At 36.4% G+C, this 18,842-nt stretch overlaps 1 protein-coding gene across 2 annotated transcripts; it reads left to right on the top strand.

Moving 5' to 3' along the window:
• The first annotated feature begins 360 nt into the window (after nucleotides 1-360).
• NDC80 (NDC80 kinetochore complex component) lies at nucleotides 361-18,544 on the top strand. Of its 2 annotated transcripts, none has more exons than XM_082754860.1 (17): nucleotides 361-401; nucleotides 1,283-1,393; nucleotides 2,041-2,127; nucleotides 3,020-3,143; nucleotides 3,277-3,449; nucleotides 5,202-5,304; nucleotides 6,117-6,206; nucleotides 7,436-7,529; nucleotides 8,401-8,507; nucleotides 9,284-9,428; nucleotides 9,713-9,918; nucleotides 10,929-11,081; nucleotides 11,348-11,437; nucleotides 12,603-12,695; nucleotides 13,967-14,097; nucleotides 14,891-14,993; nucleotides 15,347-18,544. In XM_082754860.1, exons 2-17 carry the CDS (start codon nucleotides 1,293-1,295, stop codon nucleotides 15,467-15,469), a joined length of 1,923 nt encoding a protein of 640 aa, XP_082610986.1. In that variant the 5' UTR covers nucleotides 361-401; nucleotides 1,283-1,292; the 3' UTR covers nucleotides 15,470-18,544. The 2 variants fall into 2 exon arrangements, with proteins under 2 accessions (XP_082610986.1, XP_082610987.1); XM_082754861.1 differs by lacking the exon at nucleotides 361-401 and adding an exon at nucleotides 556-721.
• Nucleotides 18,545-18,842: the final 298 nt, after the last annotated feature.

The following is an 18,842-nucleotide window of genomic DNA, read 5'->3' as shown; positions in this document are numbered from 1 at the left end:
GCCTTTTGATAACGTTTGACTTTTCATTTTTCTGCCCTATTACTTTAAAAAAAAAAAGCTTTTTTTTTTTTTTTTTTTTTTTTTTTCTGTCTCTTATAAAACGGGATGGGTTGTAGTGCTTTGTTTTTATTTTTATTTTTTTCCAAACAATCAGCCCATGGAGGACACGCGTCCCTCCTCCTACCCCCAGGCAGGAGGGGGTCACCCCGCCCCCCCCAACGCCGTACGGCACCAGCGCCGCGCCCCACCGCCTCACTCACCCTGCGCGCCGCCATCTTGTTGTACGGCAGCAGCTGCGGCGCCGGCCGGAACGGCGGCGAGCTTCGCCCTGCCTTTTCCCGTGTGACGTCACGCGGCGGGCGGATTTGAAAACGGGGAAGAAGGAGGCGGCGCCGTTAGCGGTAACGGGCGGGCGGCGGCTGTGCCCGGGCCCTGCCCGGGGTGGGGGGCGCGGGGATGGGGGCCGCCATTTTCTCCGGTGGTAACGCGGCGGGGCCGGGTGCCAGCCGTTGGCCGGGCTCGCTGGGTGTGAGGGGGGAGGATGAGGCGGCCGCCCTCGGGAGATGAGGGCCGCGGCCCAACGTCTGCCCTGTTCGTGGCGTGTCGCGATTTATCGCGCCCTCGCGATCTCTTCTGGTGATATCTGAAGCGTAGGGGGCTGGGTAGGGGCTGCTCTGAGCCCCCTCTGTAAATAATATACGCCCTCTACGGAGGGCAGAAGGTAACGCCTTTCACTAGCTTACTTTATCTATATTTTCCATCTAACACCCCTGTGGAGACAGTTCAGGGCTTCCAGTTTGACCTTTATCAATCTTACATATGTAGCCTGAAGACCTGTAATATTGCGTGGCCTTTCCAGTTACTGCACTCTCCGACAGATCATTTGCAGGACGCTGCTGCAGCTTTCCTTCTAGCTGTCTGCACTGAGGAACTTGTGCAGCTCTTCTGCTTTTGGAGCTTGCAGCTGAAAATGGGCAGATATAAATAAAGGCATAATAGCGGGTTTGGAACAAAATAGCGGGTTTTGTCGCTAAAATAATCATAAAAGGCTGTGGCTGCTGCTACGTGGCATCAGGTGTGCCTTGCTGCTTTTAATTCTTTAACTGTATTTTTAAAAGAAGCTAATGTGTCTAGAAATGGTTTTCCTGTTGCAAGTTTGTTGGTCCAACATACAGTTCCACTTGCATATTCTGACCCCCTTAAAAAGTCATTGTGGTGTCTGCAAAAACGCAAGTATTCTCAGAGCCGAGACTCTCCACTACTGACAGATTGTGATTTACAGCTCATTCACAATGAGACGGAGCTCAAGTATTGCGGGGAGTAGTAGTCGGCAATCTACGATGGTACTGAGAGTGCAGGACAACAACAAGATGGGTCTTCAAACACCTCAGATGTAAGTGTTGATCATGTTGCTAAGAATGTGTATGTGAAGCCTAAGTCCCTGAAGATTTGCTGCTGTTTGAGTGTGTGAGTAGACACTGGAAGATTGAAGCAGGGAGAAGAAAGCTACCTGCAGCCAAGGATATCTGCAGAAGTACTCTGGTTGTTCAAAAAACCTCTTGCTTAACTCCATACATATGCCTCCTACTGCTGGAGTGATTATGAGTTTAAAACTCTCTAGTTCTGAAAAACACTTTTCTTGTTTTGTTTTGTTTTATCTTTGGTTGGGGTTTTGTCTTCTTTGTTTTAAAGATCTACAGACATAGAACTAGTGTCATATGTGCATATGTGGTATGGTCAGCATATAACTTAAGATAAAACTTTGATCTACTTGTATGTCTGTGGTATGTTTCATGTTATAATGCTTTTCCTTGCATACTTGTTAGAAGGTGCTTGGGTGTATGTATAAAATGTGTACTTATAAAACTTCTTGCAAAAGTAGCTTTAATAACGGACAAATAATGCATTAAAATCAGTTGATGTTTCTAAGGCACTGCTACACGATGAGTGTCCTTAGACTTAAATGAATGTACTTGCAGTTTTGTGTGAGTAAAAGATGAAATGGTAGAAATAGTCACTTTGATTCTTCTTATCCCTCAGGAAAGACAGAGGAACGTTTGGGAAGCTGAGCATGAGCAAACCAATGTCTGGAGCTTCGGAAAGAAAAGTTAGCTTTTTTGGGAAGAGGTATTGACAGCTTTAGTTCTTTGTGCTGTAAATTAAAACAATAACAATCCCATGGCATCTTTTCTTCCTTGTCAGATTTTCACTACAGGCAATAGTGGATCTGAGACCTTTCTGCACTCTGATCACTAAATAACAATATTGTGGAGGAGGAACTGATTTGAAATCTTCTTTCTCTTGGTATTTTGAGGGGAGAAGTATGCAATCCAGAACTTAAAAGCTGCTCGAGACATTAGCCTGTTTAAGGAAGAACAATCCACCTCAAAGCAACCCTGGGACTTGTTTTTAATAGCAGATTTTGATCAGTCTTACAGTAGTATTCTGACTATCTAGCTTTATTCTGTCTCCTCAGCTCAGGAAAACAATGTCGTCTTCAGAAAGATTTAAAAAAAAAAAAATGCTAAACCAAGATTAAGTGAGGTACTGATCTTGCAAATTGAGAATCATATCAGTATTCTGTCTTAGTTTCTTTACTCTGAGAGACAAACCTTCCAAAATCCTATCGCCTTTCATCTTAGTTCATGGCTTTCTGTGTTCTGATGCCTATGAGTATCCCCTTTCACTGGATCCCCCTGTTCCAGGGAACCTTTTAAATACTCCTTGAATATTTTAGTTTTTATTTTCAGCCACCTATATTTTGTTTCTTCACCTTCTAGTTTATTTTTCTGCTTTGTAAAACACTTCTGTTTAATAAACTGAAGAAAATATTAATCTAGGAAGTAGTAATCCTTCTGTATGTGGGCAGCGTGGCTTCCAGGTTGATGTTTTGTCATCTTAGTTGTATTCCTTTGTACAACAAATGTAAAAGAAACATTAAAATATATATAGTAAGGACTTACTGAAGAACTGTTTCTGTTTATTGTCACAAGAAGTGTAAATATTTTTTTGTTCTTAGAACTAGTGGGGCTGGAGGTTCACGCAACAGTCAGTATGGTGTGTTTGGAACAGAAAAGATCAAGGATCCCAGGCCAGTTAATGACAAGGCATTCATCCAACAATCTATCAAACAGCTTTGTGAGGTAACTTGTTTAATTATTTTAAAAATTTGTTATTAGGCATAAAAAATAACTAATAAAGATATATTGTTTTCATGGTTTTGACTTCAGATTTTATTTTTGACTAATATGTTACTTTACATATCTTTTTTCTCAGTTTCTTGTTGACAATGGTTATGCTCATAACATCTCCATGAAAACCCTACAGTCTCCATCTGCAAAGGACTTCTTAAAAATCTTCACTTTTATCTATGGATTTCTCTGCCCTTCTTATGAGCTGCCTGACTCGAAATTTGAAGAGGAAATTCCTAGAGTTTTTAAAGAGCTTGGGTAAGATTCTTATTGTTACTGTGCTAAACAGATATGGCAATGCTAGAAGTTAATCCCAAGGATTCTGAACTACACCTGTAAAGAATGGATAGGCTTCTTTATTCAGATTCAACTATGAAACTACAATGTTGTGATTATTTTGCTTCACTTTTTTTGTATAGCTCTAAGTTTACTCACTCGTTTCAAGATTGTACATTTTCTATTTGAAGTTGCAAAGCTACTTCTGCTCTTGGAAGCTTGCTTTGTAAATTAAAATGTAATTCATGACCTTTATTAGTATTGGATTTTGAAAGACCACTTTCTTGAATGAAAACTGCAGGCTTCGTCTTAATTGGTAGCTTATGACAGACTTTTCAGACACATTCTGATCAAATCCAAGCACTGAAAACAATTTCAGATTGTTGGCTCCTTTTCATTTAGTTAAGTCATTTTTTCCTGTAAGTTCTTTCATTGTGCATTTCAAGCAGGGGACAGAATTAATAAAAATGCTGCTGAGGTTAAAACACCACCAAATAGCTGGGTATTTTATTTTGAATATGATTTGATACAGTAAGTGTTTGGTATCATGAATGCACCAACACTTTCCAAGAAGAAAAATCCACTGCACATAGTTAATGTTTAATTTTCAGTCTCAGAAAAGGCAACTGCTTTCAGCTTCTGTAGACTTGAATCCATGATGGTGTGCCAGGGTTCTGTTGGTGTATTCATGTCTGTTCTGTTTACTTCTCAGTATTTTAATAAAGCTTTGTTTTAATCTGTAACATATGAAATTGCTGCCCTAGCTGAAATATTGAAAAGGAAGTGCTCTCAAGAGGCCTTATTCTGCTGCACCAGGAGCGTAATCCCTGATTAAAAGTTATTTTGAAAACTCACTTCAAAAAGTCTTTTGAGAGCTAGAAAATTGATGTAAATAATTCATTTTTAAAAGGTCTTCAAGTTGAGAGGTTCACGAGCATTTATTTGGAACTGTCACTGTATCAGTGGCTTCTTGTCCTATGCCCTTAAAATGACTTGGTGCAGCTGTCGGTTGAAAGATGGAATAACATCGGCACTTCTATTCATTGATTTGTAGAAGACTTTGAGAGGATGCCTCTAGTTAGTACTACTGCCTTTGCGTGTCCCGTATTTATGGGTAATATTAATACTTTGATATTAAGCTGTCCTGAAATTGTTTTTTCTGTTATTGCGTGGCCCAAAGCTCATTGTCAGGTGCTCTTCCGTTTTCGAAGTGCATTTGACCCAAGAGGTAAGGATCTTGCTTTATAAGAACAGGACTCCTGCATCTCAGTTGTTGTTCTCATGTGTTAGGAACTCCAGGCTTGAACATCCAGTGGATTAAGCATCCACCAAACTATTATTCCCTCTTTTGTGTTTGTTGTCTTCCATTTTGAGGTCTTTGAGAAAGACAATCTGATCTAAGGCACTTGCTACCAAGACCCAAGGCAACGTAGTAAACTCTGTAGGAAAAGACTAAGAAGCTAATAGTGCACGCTTCTTTGTATGAGGCCCTAATTGTTCCTTTTCTCTGCCTACGAAAAAGAAAAAGCATTTCATTCCATTACAGAATGAGAAACCCATGATAATGGAATAACATACTGTGATATTAGACCTCTTGATGTACAGTATAAAGTACAATTGAGTTTGTTCTTCCTTGTGTGGCTTGATCTAAATGTAGAAACGTGCTGGTTTTAGTTACTTGTTTTCAACAGCTATTAAAAATGTTGTTGTTGTTTTTTTTTTTTTCCCCTGTAGGTACCCTTTTGCTTTGTCGAAGAGCTCCATGTACACAGTGGGAGCTCCACACACATGGCCTCAGATCATGATAGCTTTGGTTTGGTTAACCGACTGTGTCAAGGTAGCACCTGAGTTCTTAAGCAAAATATTTCCACTTTTCAGGCTGGAATGTTGGTTTCAATCCTGATGTCTTAATGGTGTTCTAAAAACTTTCTTTTTTTATATATGTGAAAAAAAAAAATAGGTATTCTTACTTGCCATTCAGTCCTTACTTTTAGTAAACTGAAGAAACTGAAGTTTTTAATATAATATTATGATTTAAAATTTTGTTTTTGTGACTTTGTGCACTGGATATATTTGTGTGAGGAAAAATGGCTTTTTACATTTCTATATATTTATATATATAGAAATATGATAAGTTTATAAGTATGATCAAGCATCTTTTGTGCTGAACTTCATATGATAGCTACCATCTTCTGCTAAATTTGAAGTTTAAGGATGGAATTTTCAATAGCAATTATTCCAGTGTCATGCGATTGTTTGCACAGAGTGTTCTTGTATGCTTATGTCTTTTAATAGTGGCAATGCACTGTTGTTTCCAGCTCAGGTCTGAACCAAGTTTGGAGTCTGTGACAGAGTTTCAACACTGCTAAATTGTATACACTTGAAAATCCCATCAATTATTTGCTGAAAGTATACATTTAGCTTACCAAGGCAATTTGGCAGTGTTGATAGTCCAGTTAATGCCTTTTCACTGGTGCTTTCAGCTAACAAAACATAGGGCATGTTACTCTGGTGTGATTGGCAGCACCCTTACACATTGCTTGCTGAAATCCTAAGCTGATGTTACTGTGACTTTTATGAATATAAACCTAATATGACAACTAATAGAGATAATTCAAAATTCTTTGTATCTCAACATGTGCCTTTCAGTTATATTCTGCCATGAGGGAAAATTCATCGTCATTTGATGATGGACAGAACTGGGGAGGAGAGACAGATGACGGAATTGTACATAACAAGGTACTGTGAAAAATGTAAATGATTAGCAGAATTGTTCAACTGAATTTTGCCATATGCTGTAACACAACAATTCAAGTATGATAGAATAGTCTGAACTGAACTGTATTTGTATATTCTTTTCCATTTTATATTTAGAGCTCTCTAGGAAGTGTAATGGCATTATATAAAAAGCCTGTTCAACTTGCTTCCTGAGCAGGCATCCTGGCCAGTCAAGACTGGGTATTAAATTGAAATGTCTTATGCTGAGTTGCTATGTATCTGTTTCCCTTGTGGAGAAAGGGAGTCATTATGCTGTTTGTTGTCTTAATTGGATCTCAGGTATATCTCTCTTTAGCACTCAGGTCTTCTGTGGTTAACAGCAGTACAGTGTAAAGATAGTTACTTAACTGTAAATGTGGCTCCTGTTGATATCTATTCAGATTACCGTTTAAAAACTTGTAGTAATGTTTAGCTACAAAATAGGTGGCAATGTAACTCAGGCACTTAGAAATCCAGCAGCTTGCAAGCTTTGTTTTATCACATTTTACTGGTACTATTCAGTTTTAACTCTTTCAACTCACAGTTGAAGATTTGGAAAGGGATGTTATGATGTGTCAGATTTAATTAAGAAAATTGAAGGAAGGGGGGGGTCAGAATTTGGGATTTTGGATCAAGGTTACAAACCTGACGGTAGACAAGGAAAAATGCTGTTAAAGTGAATGCATTTATGCACTCATACATATGCACGTAAAACACATATTAAAACAAAATTTAGAGTACCAGTATAGTTGCTGAAATAAAGTCTCCAGCAAATTATTGTTGGGTAACGTTCCTCTAATTCTAGGAGTAATTCTCTACCATCTGCACATCTAAAGTATAATTTATAAAGTATAAAGTATACTTTATAAAGTATATTTACCTACAAGGTGCATTAAACAGAACTACAGTTTCTATTACCTAGCTTCAGAGAATGATATACTCCAAGATCATGAATTACTTACCTACTACTCTTGTTAAGTATCCCTGAGAAATGTGTGAAGTGTTTCCAAATACCTTCTGTCTAGATGTAGTCTTACGATTTTATGATTAAAGGGGGAAAAAAGGTATTTTTCTACAGAAAGAAGTGCAGTCAACCATTGGAAGATATTTTTATCATCAGCTGTTTAATTCCACTAGTCGAATAGATTGAGACTACCTAGCTATTTTACAATCCTTTGAATCTTCATGAAAACTTTTAAAATTGTTCTCAGCTTTTCATGGAGTACGTTGTGAAGTGTTATGATCACTTCATGAAAGGAGGAGATACGTTTGAAGAATTGGATGCAGAAGTGCAGTCAAAATTAAGTAAGTTTTCATGTTTTAATAAAGTATTTTATTTTGTTGTTTTTCTCCTAACATGAGCTTTGCTTAGTTTACAAGTAAAAATGATCTGATGTGAAGGAATGTAGAATTCCCAAGTACCTCAGTTGCACCGCCTTGATTTTCTTCTTTTCATGCGTTGTTATCAGTAAAGATATACAGGATGTGTTCTGCTCTCAGATGTACACATGTAACCCTAATGTTTTCAATGGCTTTCTAATAGAAAAGCCATATGCTGTTCCTCAGATGCAAATCCCATCTGTGCAAATACTCTGGTTTCTATCTGACAGAATTTTTATTTAAACAAAAAGCCATAGACTGCACATTTGATAAGAAAGAAAGTTCAGCTTCTTCTAAAAGCTCTGAAAACCATGAGTTCTAAACTGTTGCAAAGATTCCCATATATGATTCATGTATGATATCTGGTAACATATCAGTAGGAAAAATTAATCAAGTCATTTTTTGGCAAAGACTGAGGGAAGTAAAGGAAGTCTCAAGATGCAAGGAAGCACGTGGATGAGAAAGGAGTATACAAATATGCTGAACTTGTAAAACTGGAACAGAGGAAACTTGTCTAACCACCACTGTCCTATCACGTGGGTTTTATGGGAGTTTGGAAACTGACATCCCAGGAGTGATTTGTAATCTTATAAGCGCAAAAAAATGTTTGGCTTGTTCTGTTGCCTGTTTGTAGTAAAATCTTTTTTATAGTTTTTCTTAGTTTTCTATTTAAAATAGTTGTTCAGGTAACATATTCACTGTGCTGAGGCAAAGACAATTGCTCAGATATTCTGAATAGATGGTGATATACAGTGAGACTAATTTATAACCCCACTTTCTTCTCACCCCGCTGCAGAGGATTTATTTAATATAGATGAATTCCAGATCGAAGGCTTAGCAGCAGAAAACAAAAGACTTCATGAAGAAATTGCAAGACTAGAAAAAGAAAGGGAAAGTGAGCCGGTTAGTAAACTGTCTGTCCTTGTGTACGTGGGGGGCTTGACTTTTCAATTACTTAACCTTTTTGTCATTATTCTGTAGAAAGAGTCTGGTTATACATCATAAAAATGGAAAATTATTTTCAATGCTTTATAAGATACCAATTAGACTTGGTTATTATGTATTCTATACTATTCTAGTAGAACAGAATCTAGTGTCTTTGCCAAAAATGTTGGTATGAGAACTTTAGTGGATGAAAGCACAAGATTCAGTGGTAGCAATTAGTAAAAATATATTCTAGGGGAAATACTTTGTTAGAAAAAGTGGCTTCTGGTTTTAATACATCCTGAGACTAAAAATAGTTTAGCAGCTGTGCAGCTGGCAAACAGACTCCTGTCTGCTGTGCAAAATTTACATGTCTTCCCACTTTCCTTGCCCTTTTATCTGCCTTTTGTGTATTATTTTATACCTAAGTTGTGAATTTCCTGCAGTAAGAACTTTCTTTATGCGACTTTCTTAATGCCTAATGCAATTTTTAGTGCCTAATGCAAATGAAAGCTTTAAATGCTGAAATAAAAGATTTAAGGTACTTAGGCTTTTCAGCCTCTCTTGCTATTATTCTTATATAGTCTATAAGACTTTAACTTGAGTCAGCTGTCACAAATAAAAAAATAATAATAAAAGTTCTTCAATTTCATACTATTAAAATTGATTGTAATTGTTCTACCATCTTGACTGGAAAGTAAGATGATTATTTTAGGCTAATTTTACTCTTTGTTCTTTCCATCTGTTTTTACTAGGACCGGTTAGTATCACTACGAAAGCTGAGATCTTCTTTTCAAGCAGATGTTCAGAAATACCAGGCTTATCTGGCTAATCTGGAATCTCATACAAACATCCTTGATCAGAAAATGAAAGGTGTTAATGAGGAAGTTGAGGCAGCAGGTAAGTTGACTGTGGTCATAAATGATTAGTGAAGCAACAAGTAAGTTTAAAAAAATAGTTTCAAAACAGCTTCAGGCAAGAGTGTGATATTTATTGTGTATGCCAATGCTACAAATAAACTTTGCAAAATTTATTGTTAATTAAAGAGAATTTGGGCTTACGGTTGTTGGCAAGCTAGAGAAATGAAATACAGGTAGTATTTACTCATAAAAATACAGGGATAAGGCTTAACTATATAGTCTAATATTTTTACACTGATGTAAACAAATGGTTTATGAACTTAGAAATGGAAGTAGAAGCAATGAAGCAGGAGAATGCCCGGCTCCAGCACATCTTTGATAACCAGAAGTACTCAGTTGCGGATATCGAGAGAATAAATCATGAGAGAAATGAGTTACAGCAAACCATTAACAAGCTGACTAAGGAGCTGGAAGAAGAACAACATCAACTGTGGAATGAAGAGCTAAAATATGCTAGAAGTAAAGAGGCGGTATGTGAAAACCCTGCCGTAATGGGAGATGACTATCAGTATTCATGATGTGAGCTTAAGCCTGGGACTTGAGCTATTGCTAACTTTGCTAAATGATTTTAGAACAGCATAGATATGTCTTAACTGAAGAGCTTTGGTAACGTTAGCCTGAAATAGATTCTGTTAAGACGTCACAACAAGGACTGCAAAACTAGTGCTTTGAATCAGTATCTGCGTGTGTTTACGGACAGACTGGCACCTTATGTGGAAATTCTAATAGAAGGACTTTAAGGGCTGAATTTATTCCCTTTTACCCAGAATGAAGAGAGGCAGCCCTGTAAGTGGCGAGAGTTTAAAACTGCTGCTTCGCTACATAGAAAAATAAGATAAAATAAAACCCGCATTTGTTTCAAATATCTTTTGCATTTGGCAGGGTTGTGCTTTCTCAAGCACTTGGTATTAAACTCCTCATATTGTACAACTATGAAACACATAAAACTGGAAAAAATACTTAACACTTGATATAAATGGCAGAAAATCAGAAATTTAAGCATTTAATAACCTTGTCTGTAGATATGGTGAAGTTAAAGTATGTTAGGTTATATGGCTATGTAACATCCTGGCAAAACCAACGAGAGAAAGCATATCGACATGATGACTGATGATTGGTTTAGCAATTTGTATTATTTCTAAGCACTTTTCTCCTTTCCTATCAACTAATCTTCAAAAGGTTGAAGCAGAAAAAATACGGAAGTAGGGAAAACCATAGGCGAAACCATGCAGTCTTGCCCATACACACTGAGAAATCTTGTAGGATAAGCTCAGAAAGATTCCTAAAGCAGCTCTTACTCCAAAGAGTGCAAACTGCTGGAATGCTAATACATACAGCTCTTTTGTACTGTGGCATGCCTTGGAATTCTATTAGTGCAGAGCAACTTAGAAACCTGTTTAAAATACCATACAAATACTTTTTGCAAAGCTTTTCACTTTGTCTTTCTTCTATGATGTTTTCACTTTTCACTTCTGAACAGATTGAAACACAGCTGGCAGAGTATCATAAACTGGCTCGAAAGCTGAAATTAATTCCAAGAAGTGCTGAGAATTCCGAAGGCCATGACTTCAAGATTCACTTTAATCCTGAGGCAGGATCAAGTTGCCTAGACACTTATAGAACTCAGATTAAGGTAAGTAGAGTCAACACTGAATACCTCTTACCGCTCACGAGGAAATGCTAGTGTTTCTTTGGAAAAGTAGGGAAAGTCTCTCTTAAACTCCCCATGAAATTGCAGTGAAAAGCTTCTGTGATGAATTGTCATAGCTACCTTCTGGTATAGGAAGAAAATTTAGTATTGGAGGGTACAGCAGCCTAAGTTTAAAAACTGGAGAAAGAAATAACTTAGTTTAAACTAGCAAATTGCATTAGCTAGATTTTCTTGTGTGTGTATTACAGGCTCCCCTTCTGAAGATCATAAGACAGACTGAAGAAGAAATTAAGAAAGCTACTGATAAGAAAATGAGTTTGGAGGATGCTTTGGTACAGGTATATATTGGTTAATGAAAAGTAGTACCAAGATACCATAATGTTGTCTGCTGGTCTCTTTTGACCTCTTGCATGGGTGAACTGTGTGATTTTTGGGAAGCTGTGAGAAAACTGCTTTAGCTATGTTAATTGTTTTTTGTTATTGAAAGCTTTTATGAGAATTAGGGTCTCCCTATGTTGGTTGAAATAGTTGCGCTCCCTATGCTGAAAGTAATGCAGCTATACATTTGATCATAAAAATTTTGAAAGAGCTGTTCTTAGTAAACTATCAATTCTATTCTATTGTGTGGCTTATCACTGGCATGTTGTAAATAGGAAGATTTTTAGCAATACTGGATTCAGTATGGATTGGAAGGAGGATAATTTCTGGTCATCTAGTGTGCTGTCACATGAAAAACTTAATGCACCAATTGTTTGACAATGCCAAGCAAACCAAACAAAACCCCCTGTTACTAGCACAAAAATTAGATCATTAAATATTTGCTAAACATTGTATAGAGATTTCCAAAAACCTTTGTTAATGTTCAAGATTATGGGTTACTCTTTCAGAACATATAAAGCCCCAATTTTATTTACTTTTCTTTTTTTTTTTTGCTCAGAGTCAGTAAGGTTTTGTTGAAATCAACTGAAGGATTAAAAGTATATTAGTATTTTTCTAAACCATACATAGCTGACATTGAAAACTTGCAGATATGTATTCAAAACCTACTCTTCTAGAAGAACTTTCATTTCTAGCCCAACATATTTTCAGATGTAATGCAAATAAACTTTTATTAGCATTGTATGCACCAAAGATAGTGTGTTTATTTTTTCATCCCCCTCTCTCTGTGAAATTAGTATTCTGTGGCAAAAGATATGATTGTATAGATACCAAATGTCACTTACAGTTCTTTGCATTAGCACTTGGGGTGTGGGTTGACCCTTGGCAATAGCCAAGTTGCGCAAGTGGTGCTGAGCAATATCAAAAACATCAGTGTTACCAATGCCACTTTAGCCATTTATCCAAAACAAAACACCATACAGCCTGCTATCACGAAAGTTATTTCCGTTTTGACCAGACCTAATTTAACAGTGTTTCATGGCTAATGTGTTGTCTACGACAGCATAGAGATATAGGCAGGAATTCATTTTGCATTATATTTTCTTAGTTGCATTTTCATTCTAGATGAATGCAATGGTAGTGGAAAAGAAAAGTAGTGTGAAAGCACTGAAAGAAGAAGCAGAAAAGCTGGATGATCTTTACCATCAGAAGCTAAAGGTAAAACTTTTCTGTATATTGATAACAATTTATGACTAATGATATCCTTATCCTTAATCCTTGTATTTATATGTAAGATTTTGTTTTGCTTTCCTGTTTGTTTTGAACCTCTGACAACACCTCTTGCAGATAATACAATGTTCTCTTATTCTTTTCAGAACTAATGTGGGGTTATCTGAAGAGTTAGTTTCCACTTTCTCCTAAGATCATGGCATACTTTGGCAGAGCCAAAATAAATCATAAGCTACTACAACCAGTAATAAAACAGCTATGTCCATCTCCTGACCTTAAGATGTCTCAAAACCTGCTTTAAACTCACTTTAGAGTTAATAGGATCTACCTTTTTTTAAGCTTTGTATACAGTAAATAAGCTTATAGTTTGTAGTAAGCCTGTAACCACATTAAATATTGAAGAAAACATATGCTTAATGTTCTTTTAGCCAAATATTAAATGATATAATATTTTTTTGTATTTGTTCTTCCCGCCAGCAGTTACACTGCTTAGGTGGGTGGAAGCAATTGGTTTAGTTTACAGCTTTCAAAAATTCCTGAAATTTAGCTTTTGAACCATGTCACTACATGCACCTTTCTTTTAAGACAAACTCATAAAATACTCAATAACATCTGGATGGCTATAATAGAACATAGTTGTGTAATTTCTCTTGTAACTTTTAATATACTATCCATAAAACTTCAGTATTAGTGTTTTTGAAGTATTATGTTTCAGTAATTTACCAGAATTAAATGTTTTAATGATGGGGGAATTGGCTTTGGTTTTGTGCATTTGATTGTACTAATATATGGTCAATAGTGTCAGTCTCCTTGGATAGATGATTACTTATGTTTCCTACATACCTTTCGGAGGCAAAAGGGAAAAGTCTTTTTGTAGTCAAAACCTAAAAACAGTTGTCTGCAAGTTCTATTTCTAAGCTATTTAGGGAGAAAATACATATATCTCTTTGAAATGATTTTTGAAGGGAAGACAGCAGCAACGCAGATGTTGAAATTTTGTTAGAAAAATAAGAAGGTGAAGTTGGCTTTGAATGGCAGAAGATACAGAAAATACCTGAAACATTAGGGTTGAGTAGGGGGTGAGAGGGAGTTTTTCTTGGGTTGTTTTTTTGGTTTGTGATTGGTTTTGTTTTTTTGAGTTCTGAGTGTGAAGTTCCATGTGTCATGAATTCCTAATTCAACTATCAGGATGAATAATATACAGTGGAAAAACAATCTAATTTTTCCTAAAATATGTGATTTTTTATTAATATTTACAGGAGGCAGAAGAAGAGGAGCGAAAATGTGCAAATGAACTGGAATTGTTAGAGAAGCATAAACAACTACTTGAAAGTGGTATCAATGAAGGTCTCAGTGAAGCCACAAATGAACTGCATGATATTCAACGACAGTAAGGCCTATGACTTCTAGTTGTTTGTGTGGATTATGTGGGGGAGTGGATAAAGACATTCTCTCAAGTCCTAATGAAAAATTCTTTGAGTGGGTATCCATCTTGGTATATTAGTTTGACAAATTCACAGTTAAAATACCTTTCTTCTCGACACTTATTTTTGCAAGCATATTTTCATCAGCACTCCTGATTTCCATGTGCTTTTTCCATATGATGCAGCCAGGTTCTTTTCAATGGTGCCCAGTGACAGGGCACGAGGCAATGGGCACAAACTGGAACTCAAGTCTCCCTCTGAACACCAGGCAGCACCTCTGTCACAGAGGCTATCCAGACAGGTTGTGGAGTCTCCTTCTTGAACATCTTGAAAAGATGCCTGGATGTGGTCCTGGGCAGCCTACCCTGTATGGTCCTGCTTGAGCAGGGAGATTGGACAAAACGACCTCCAGAGGTCACTTCCAACCTCTGTGACTCGTGGTTGTAGTAAAGATAAGAGTTAGTTTACCAATATATTACACTAATATATTTACCAATATATACAACCATATTTTACAGTCTAAATTCTGTAAAGATTATTCTGGCTCTGTGATGCTCTACAGTACTTCTGTTTCTTACCGGTTAGCACAATACGGTCCTTTTTCTCCTGGGTTGCATGTTAATAAATCTAACCTGACTTAATACTAATAGGGAAAAATTATGACTAAACATGACGATATATCTACCGTGGTAAAGAATTTGTTGATGTCAGGAACTTTAGAATTACAGTCACGATTTTCTGAATGTCTTTACTTTTCAGATATCAAATTGTTATGCAAACAACAACGGAAGAGAGCAGGAAAGCAGGCGATAATTTGAATCGTCTTTTAGAAGTGATTGCTACTCATGTAGTATCTATAGAGGTAAGCTGAAATTCAATATTCAAAATTAAATCTTTTTAGAGATAACGGCAACTGCAATTGAACACATGGACATTAGAACTTGCTCTATCCAGTAAAGTATCAGTTAGTTACGCTGCACTGAGTCTATGGTTTCTAGTAAGTTTATTGACGAAACATTGGTAAAAGTAATCAGAACTGCTCGCTATATTTCACTAGTAACATCTTGCCAGGTTGAATCTGCATCTGCTCCGTGCCTTTGTATTAGCGTTTAACTGAAGTCACTTAACCCCTGTAATGACTGCCCAGAATGCTTTAGCAGAACCAGTACAATAGAGACCACAATAGATCTAATAAACTTTCTGTAACTTTTCTAGAAATATCTTGATGAACAGAATGCGAAAATTGACAGAGACTACGAAGAATTCATGTCTGAAGATCTACTGTCCGTCTTGACTGGAATTCTAGACAGCTATAAAAAGAAGGCTGAAAGTGTGTAACTCACCAAAAAGGTGAAGATGAAAATTTTGTGCTTCTGAGGCCATTGTGGTGTGTCCTAAATGCAGGAAGCAACCATCCTTTTAACAACTAAATTGTTTTTAAGGAAATGTTCATAAACCTCCTCTGCTTTATTAATAGAAATATAGTAAAGGATTAAAAAACAATTTGTGATTAAAAGAAGTTTGCTTATACTTCCTCCTTATGATGTATTTATACAAAATTACAAATGTCTATAACAGGGCAACTATGGAACAACTTAATTTCACATTTTTCCTGTATAAATAAATCATATGTGCTCTTCTAGTAAAGTTCAGTAAGGTGAGTACTGTCGGCCTGTTAAAAATAACCAGCTGCAATGAACTTACAGATAAGACTGCAAGTGACAGCACAAATGCAGGGGATAGTGACAAAAATAAAATAACTAGTGGCTTTTCTACACTTGGAAGATCGCTAACTGAGAAGAGAGTCATGCTTTCCTTTTTGGAGTATAGTTTGCGCGTTTGCTGGTATAAGTATGTATTTAGTGTGCACATATGATGGTGCACATCCTTCCTCAAGCCTCCAATTTACCATCAAGACCAAATGTAAATGTCTTCCAGTCTCCTGTCTGTTCTGTTATCTATCAAATGCTCAGAGACATCCTCCCTTACATGTGTAAGATTTTTATTATTTTTCTTTTAGCAAAAGCCTCTCTGGAAAGATCAATAGTAGTTACATGGCAGTCTTGTATATCATCTAGAGAATGAAAGATTTTGAAAACAAAACTGAGTGCTTATAACACCAGATGAAAACTCACTGTATTTCTTGAGTATGTGTATTAGAGACAACTCTAAGTAGGGCAACATGAATTCTGGCAATCTAGCTTATCAGTTGAAGATGTAACTAGTCTTGTATACATGAAAATAATCTAAAATGAGTCTGCATTCTTTGCCTAGACCAGCAGGGCAGACCATACTGGATTTTTTTCTTCCTCGGGAAAGTAGCAGTAAAGTTAGTGTATGGGGAGGTCCAGTCCAAATGCATTGAAGAAAATGTATCCCCATCTCTTGAGCATGTACTTTTTTCTTGTTCAATGCCATGTAGAAAGCAGAAGTAGTATCTGCTTATCTGCTCTGTTATATATTTCTGTGTTCTTTTTTGTTTTTTTTTTAAAAAGTATTGCATGGTGTAATTTATGATGGTATTCCCTATTGTATTGAAGTGTTTGAGGTTTTTGAATAGAGTTCAGTGATAAATCACTGATTCAAATCAACAAAAACTCTGCAGTCTATTCAGAAGTTTCTGGTGGCTCATAGCTAAATAAAGTTGCTCCTTAACTCTCTAGACAAAGTATTCACGTGAAACACAGATCTTTCAGATACCCATCAAAGCTTAAGTTAAACCCTCCAAACACAGACTGAAAGTTAAAAGCTGAATTGTTTAATTCTAGGCTATTCTTTTGCATGGAATTCAGTTGTCCTCATTAACATAGTATGTGAATTTTCTGGCTCTGGTCTTAGTATTTTGTTTTAGGTACTTTAATTATGGCAGTATTTAAATTTCAAGATCCCTGATCTTTTGTTCTATTCTGGAATTTTAATTAGACGGCTATAAAGGCTTTCTGACAAGCAGGTAATGCTTCTGCTTTCTTCTGTTTTCCTCTTTTGTCTTACCTTTACAGACTCTTGCTTTTTCCTCAAATCTCAATTCTTTCTTTTTAGAAGCTTGTTTCTGTGACCTTTATAATATATTTATCTAAACAATATTCTCCTAATTAAGCAAAACTGTTAGAAATACAGAACAATCATGTTCCTTTAAAATGTGTTTCTTTACGGATTGCACTCTTTCCTGGCTTCCTGATTTTTCTCTGCTTCTGTAACTGATTGTTCCTGTTTCTTAGTATCTGCAGCCTCTTTGCCACAGGGAGTAGTCAGCTGACTGAATAAATGTAATTTTGAAGGCCAATTTGTAACCCAATGGTAAGGGTTAAGGAATCAAGGTCAGAATGACCTTTCTTCGTGTGCTTGCAAAGCTAATATTCTGAAGTTAGATTAGTCCAAGTAAAGAAGTCCACACAGGTAGTGTTGGCAACGTGTTTTCATTATTGGGCTGTATTGTTGGTCTGTATGTCAAACAGAATTGACTTTAGAATTAGCTCAGGGTTTGACCTAGGTTCTGTAAAATACTATGGTGATTTTTGTGTCATGATACAATATAGTAGGCATCAACCAATGTTAGTCTCATATGTCTTCACACTTTAAAATGCAGGGAACTCTTCAATGTTTCTTGAACATAAGGCCCCTGTGGGATATTTTAGGTCAGTTACTTCAGTTATTTTTTAATTTATATTCTGGGATGTGGCTTTCAGATTTATGCAACAGACACTAGGACATAATTACTGCTCTTGAGTTTGTTTTTTAAACCAGAATTTGAAGTCTTAAAGTGTACCACTGGCACCTGCATATTGTAATAGTATCAATAGTTTGGTTTTTTTTTTGGCTTTTGTATGGGTACAGTTCCCTCACTGCTAATGTAAGCTGTACAAAAGATACTTAATATGCCTTAAGTTTATATAATTTCAAATTCAATAAAATTTCTTAAACATGTTTCTTTGAAGGATGAATTCTTGCTGGAGGGATAGAAACATGACAAGGACAATGAAGAAGTTTCGTATAAATTGCATAAGCAAAGGAATACAAACTAGTTTGTTTTAACCTTTTAAAAACAGGCAATTTAAAAACGTGAAAAAAAAAAAAAACAGAAGTTACTTTGACAATTTATGAACCTAGGAATCCCTCTGGTGTTGGTCTTCCCATCCAGCCTTTTGGTACCTCAAGCATTAAAGGACTATTTCCCTTACATGACCACTTTTTGTGTGTGTTTTTTTTTTTTTTAACATAGTTATTGAAATTTTAAAAAATAGATACTGTAGAAATGTGGTAGAGCTTTGTGTATAGCTTTGCTTTCTTCCCTGAGCTGTGCTATTTTTACAAGTTTGTCATCAAGATACATCACTGTCAAGGACAGGGTGGTTGCTTGAAATGCTTCTTGAGTGCATTGTATGTGCTTTTCTTATTTTTTATTCTTAAATAAAATAAAAAATAATAATTGCTCTATTTGTTTGGCTTGTATGTATGAGACTTCTCAGGTCCTTCTTAGGTGCAGTGCGCTGTCCGTGCAAAGCTGGATAATATATTTGTCTGTGTTGGATCCCTAATAATTGTAATATTCTGTGTATTTCAGTCTTTAATGGGAATTCTCATCCCAGCTCCACTTTGTGCAATAGAATTTAAATGTTAAATATCTATTTTTTTCTATTTCTGATAAGAGCAGGAAAGGCCAAAGCTGAAAGCATTCCTTTGAGAACAAGATAAATTCCCTGCAGTGGTGTTG

This window comes from Aythya marila (assembly GCF_965140915.1).
Source record: "Aythya marila genome assembly, chromosome: 2".
Lineage (NCBI taxonomy): Eukaryota > Metazoa > Chordata > Aves > Anseriformes > Anatidae > Aythya > Aythya marila.
Note: the sequence above shows the minus strand (reverse complement) of the source record. Positions and strands in the feature narration are given on the sequence as shown.

Bases quoted from the DNA above. Each gene is read 5' to 3' on its own strand.
- NDC80 (XM_082754860.1), top strand. From the start codon at position 1,293: ATGAGACGGAGCTCAAGTATTGCGGGGAGTAGTAGTCGGCAATCTACG. The intron at 1,394-2,040 runs GTAAGTGTTGAT...CTTATCCCTCAG, and splicing joins GGTCTTCAAACACCTCAGAT to GAAAGACAGAGGAACGTTTG. The intron at 5,305-6,116 runs GTAGCACCTGAG...TGTGCCTTTCAG, and splicing joins GGTTAACCGACTGTGTCAAG to TTATATTCTGCCATGAGGGA.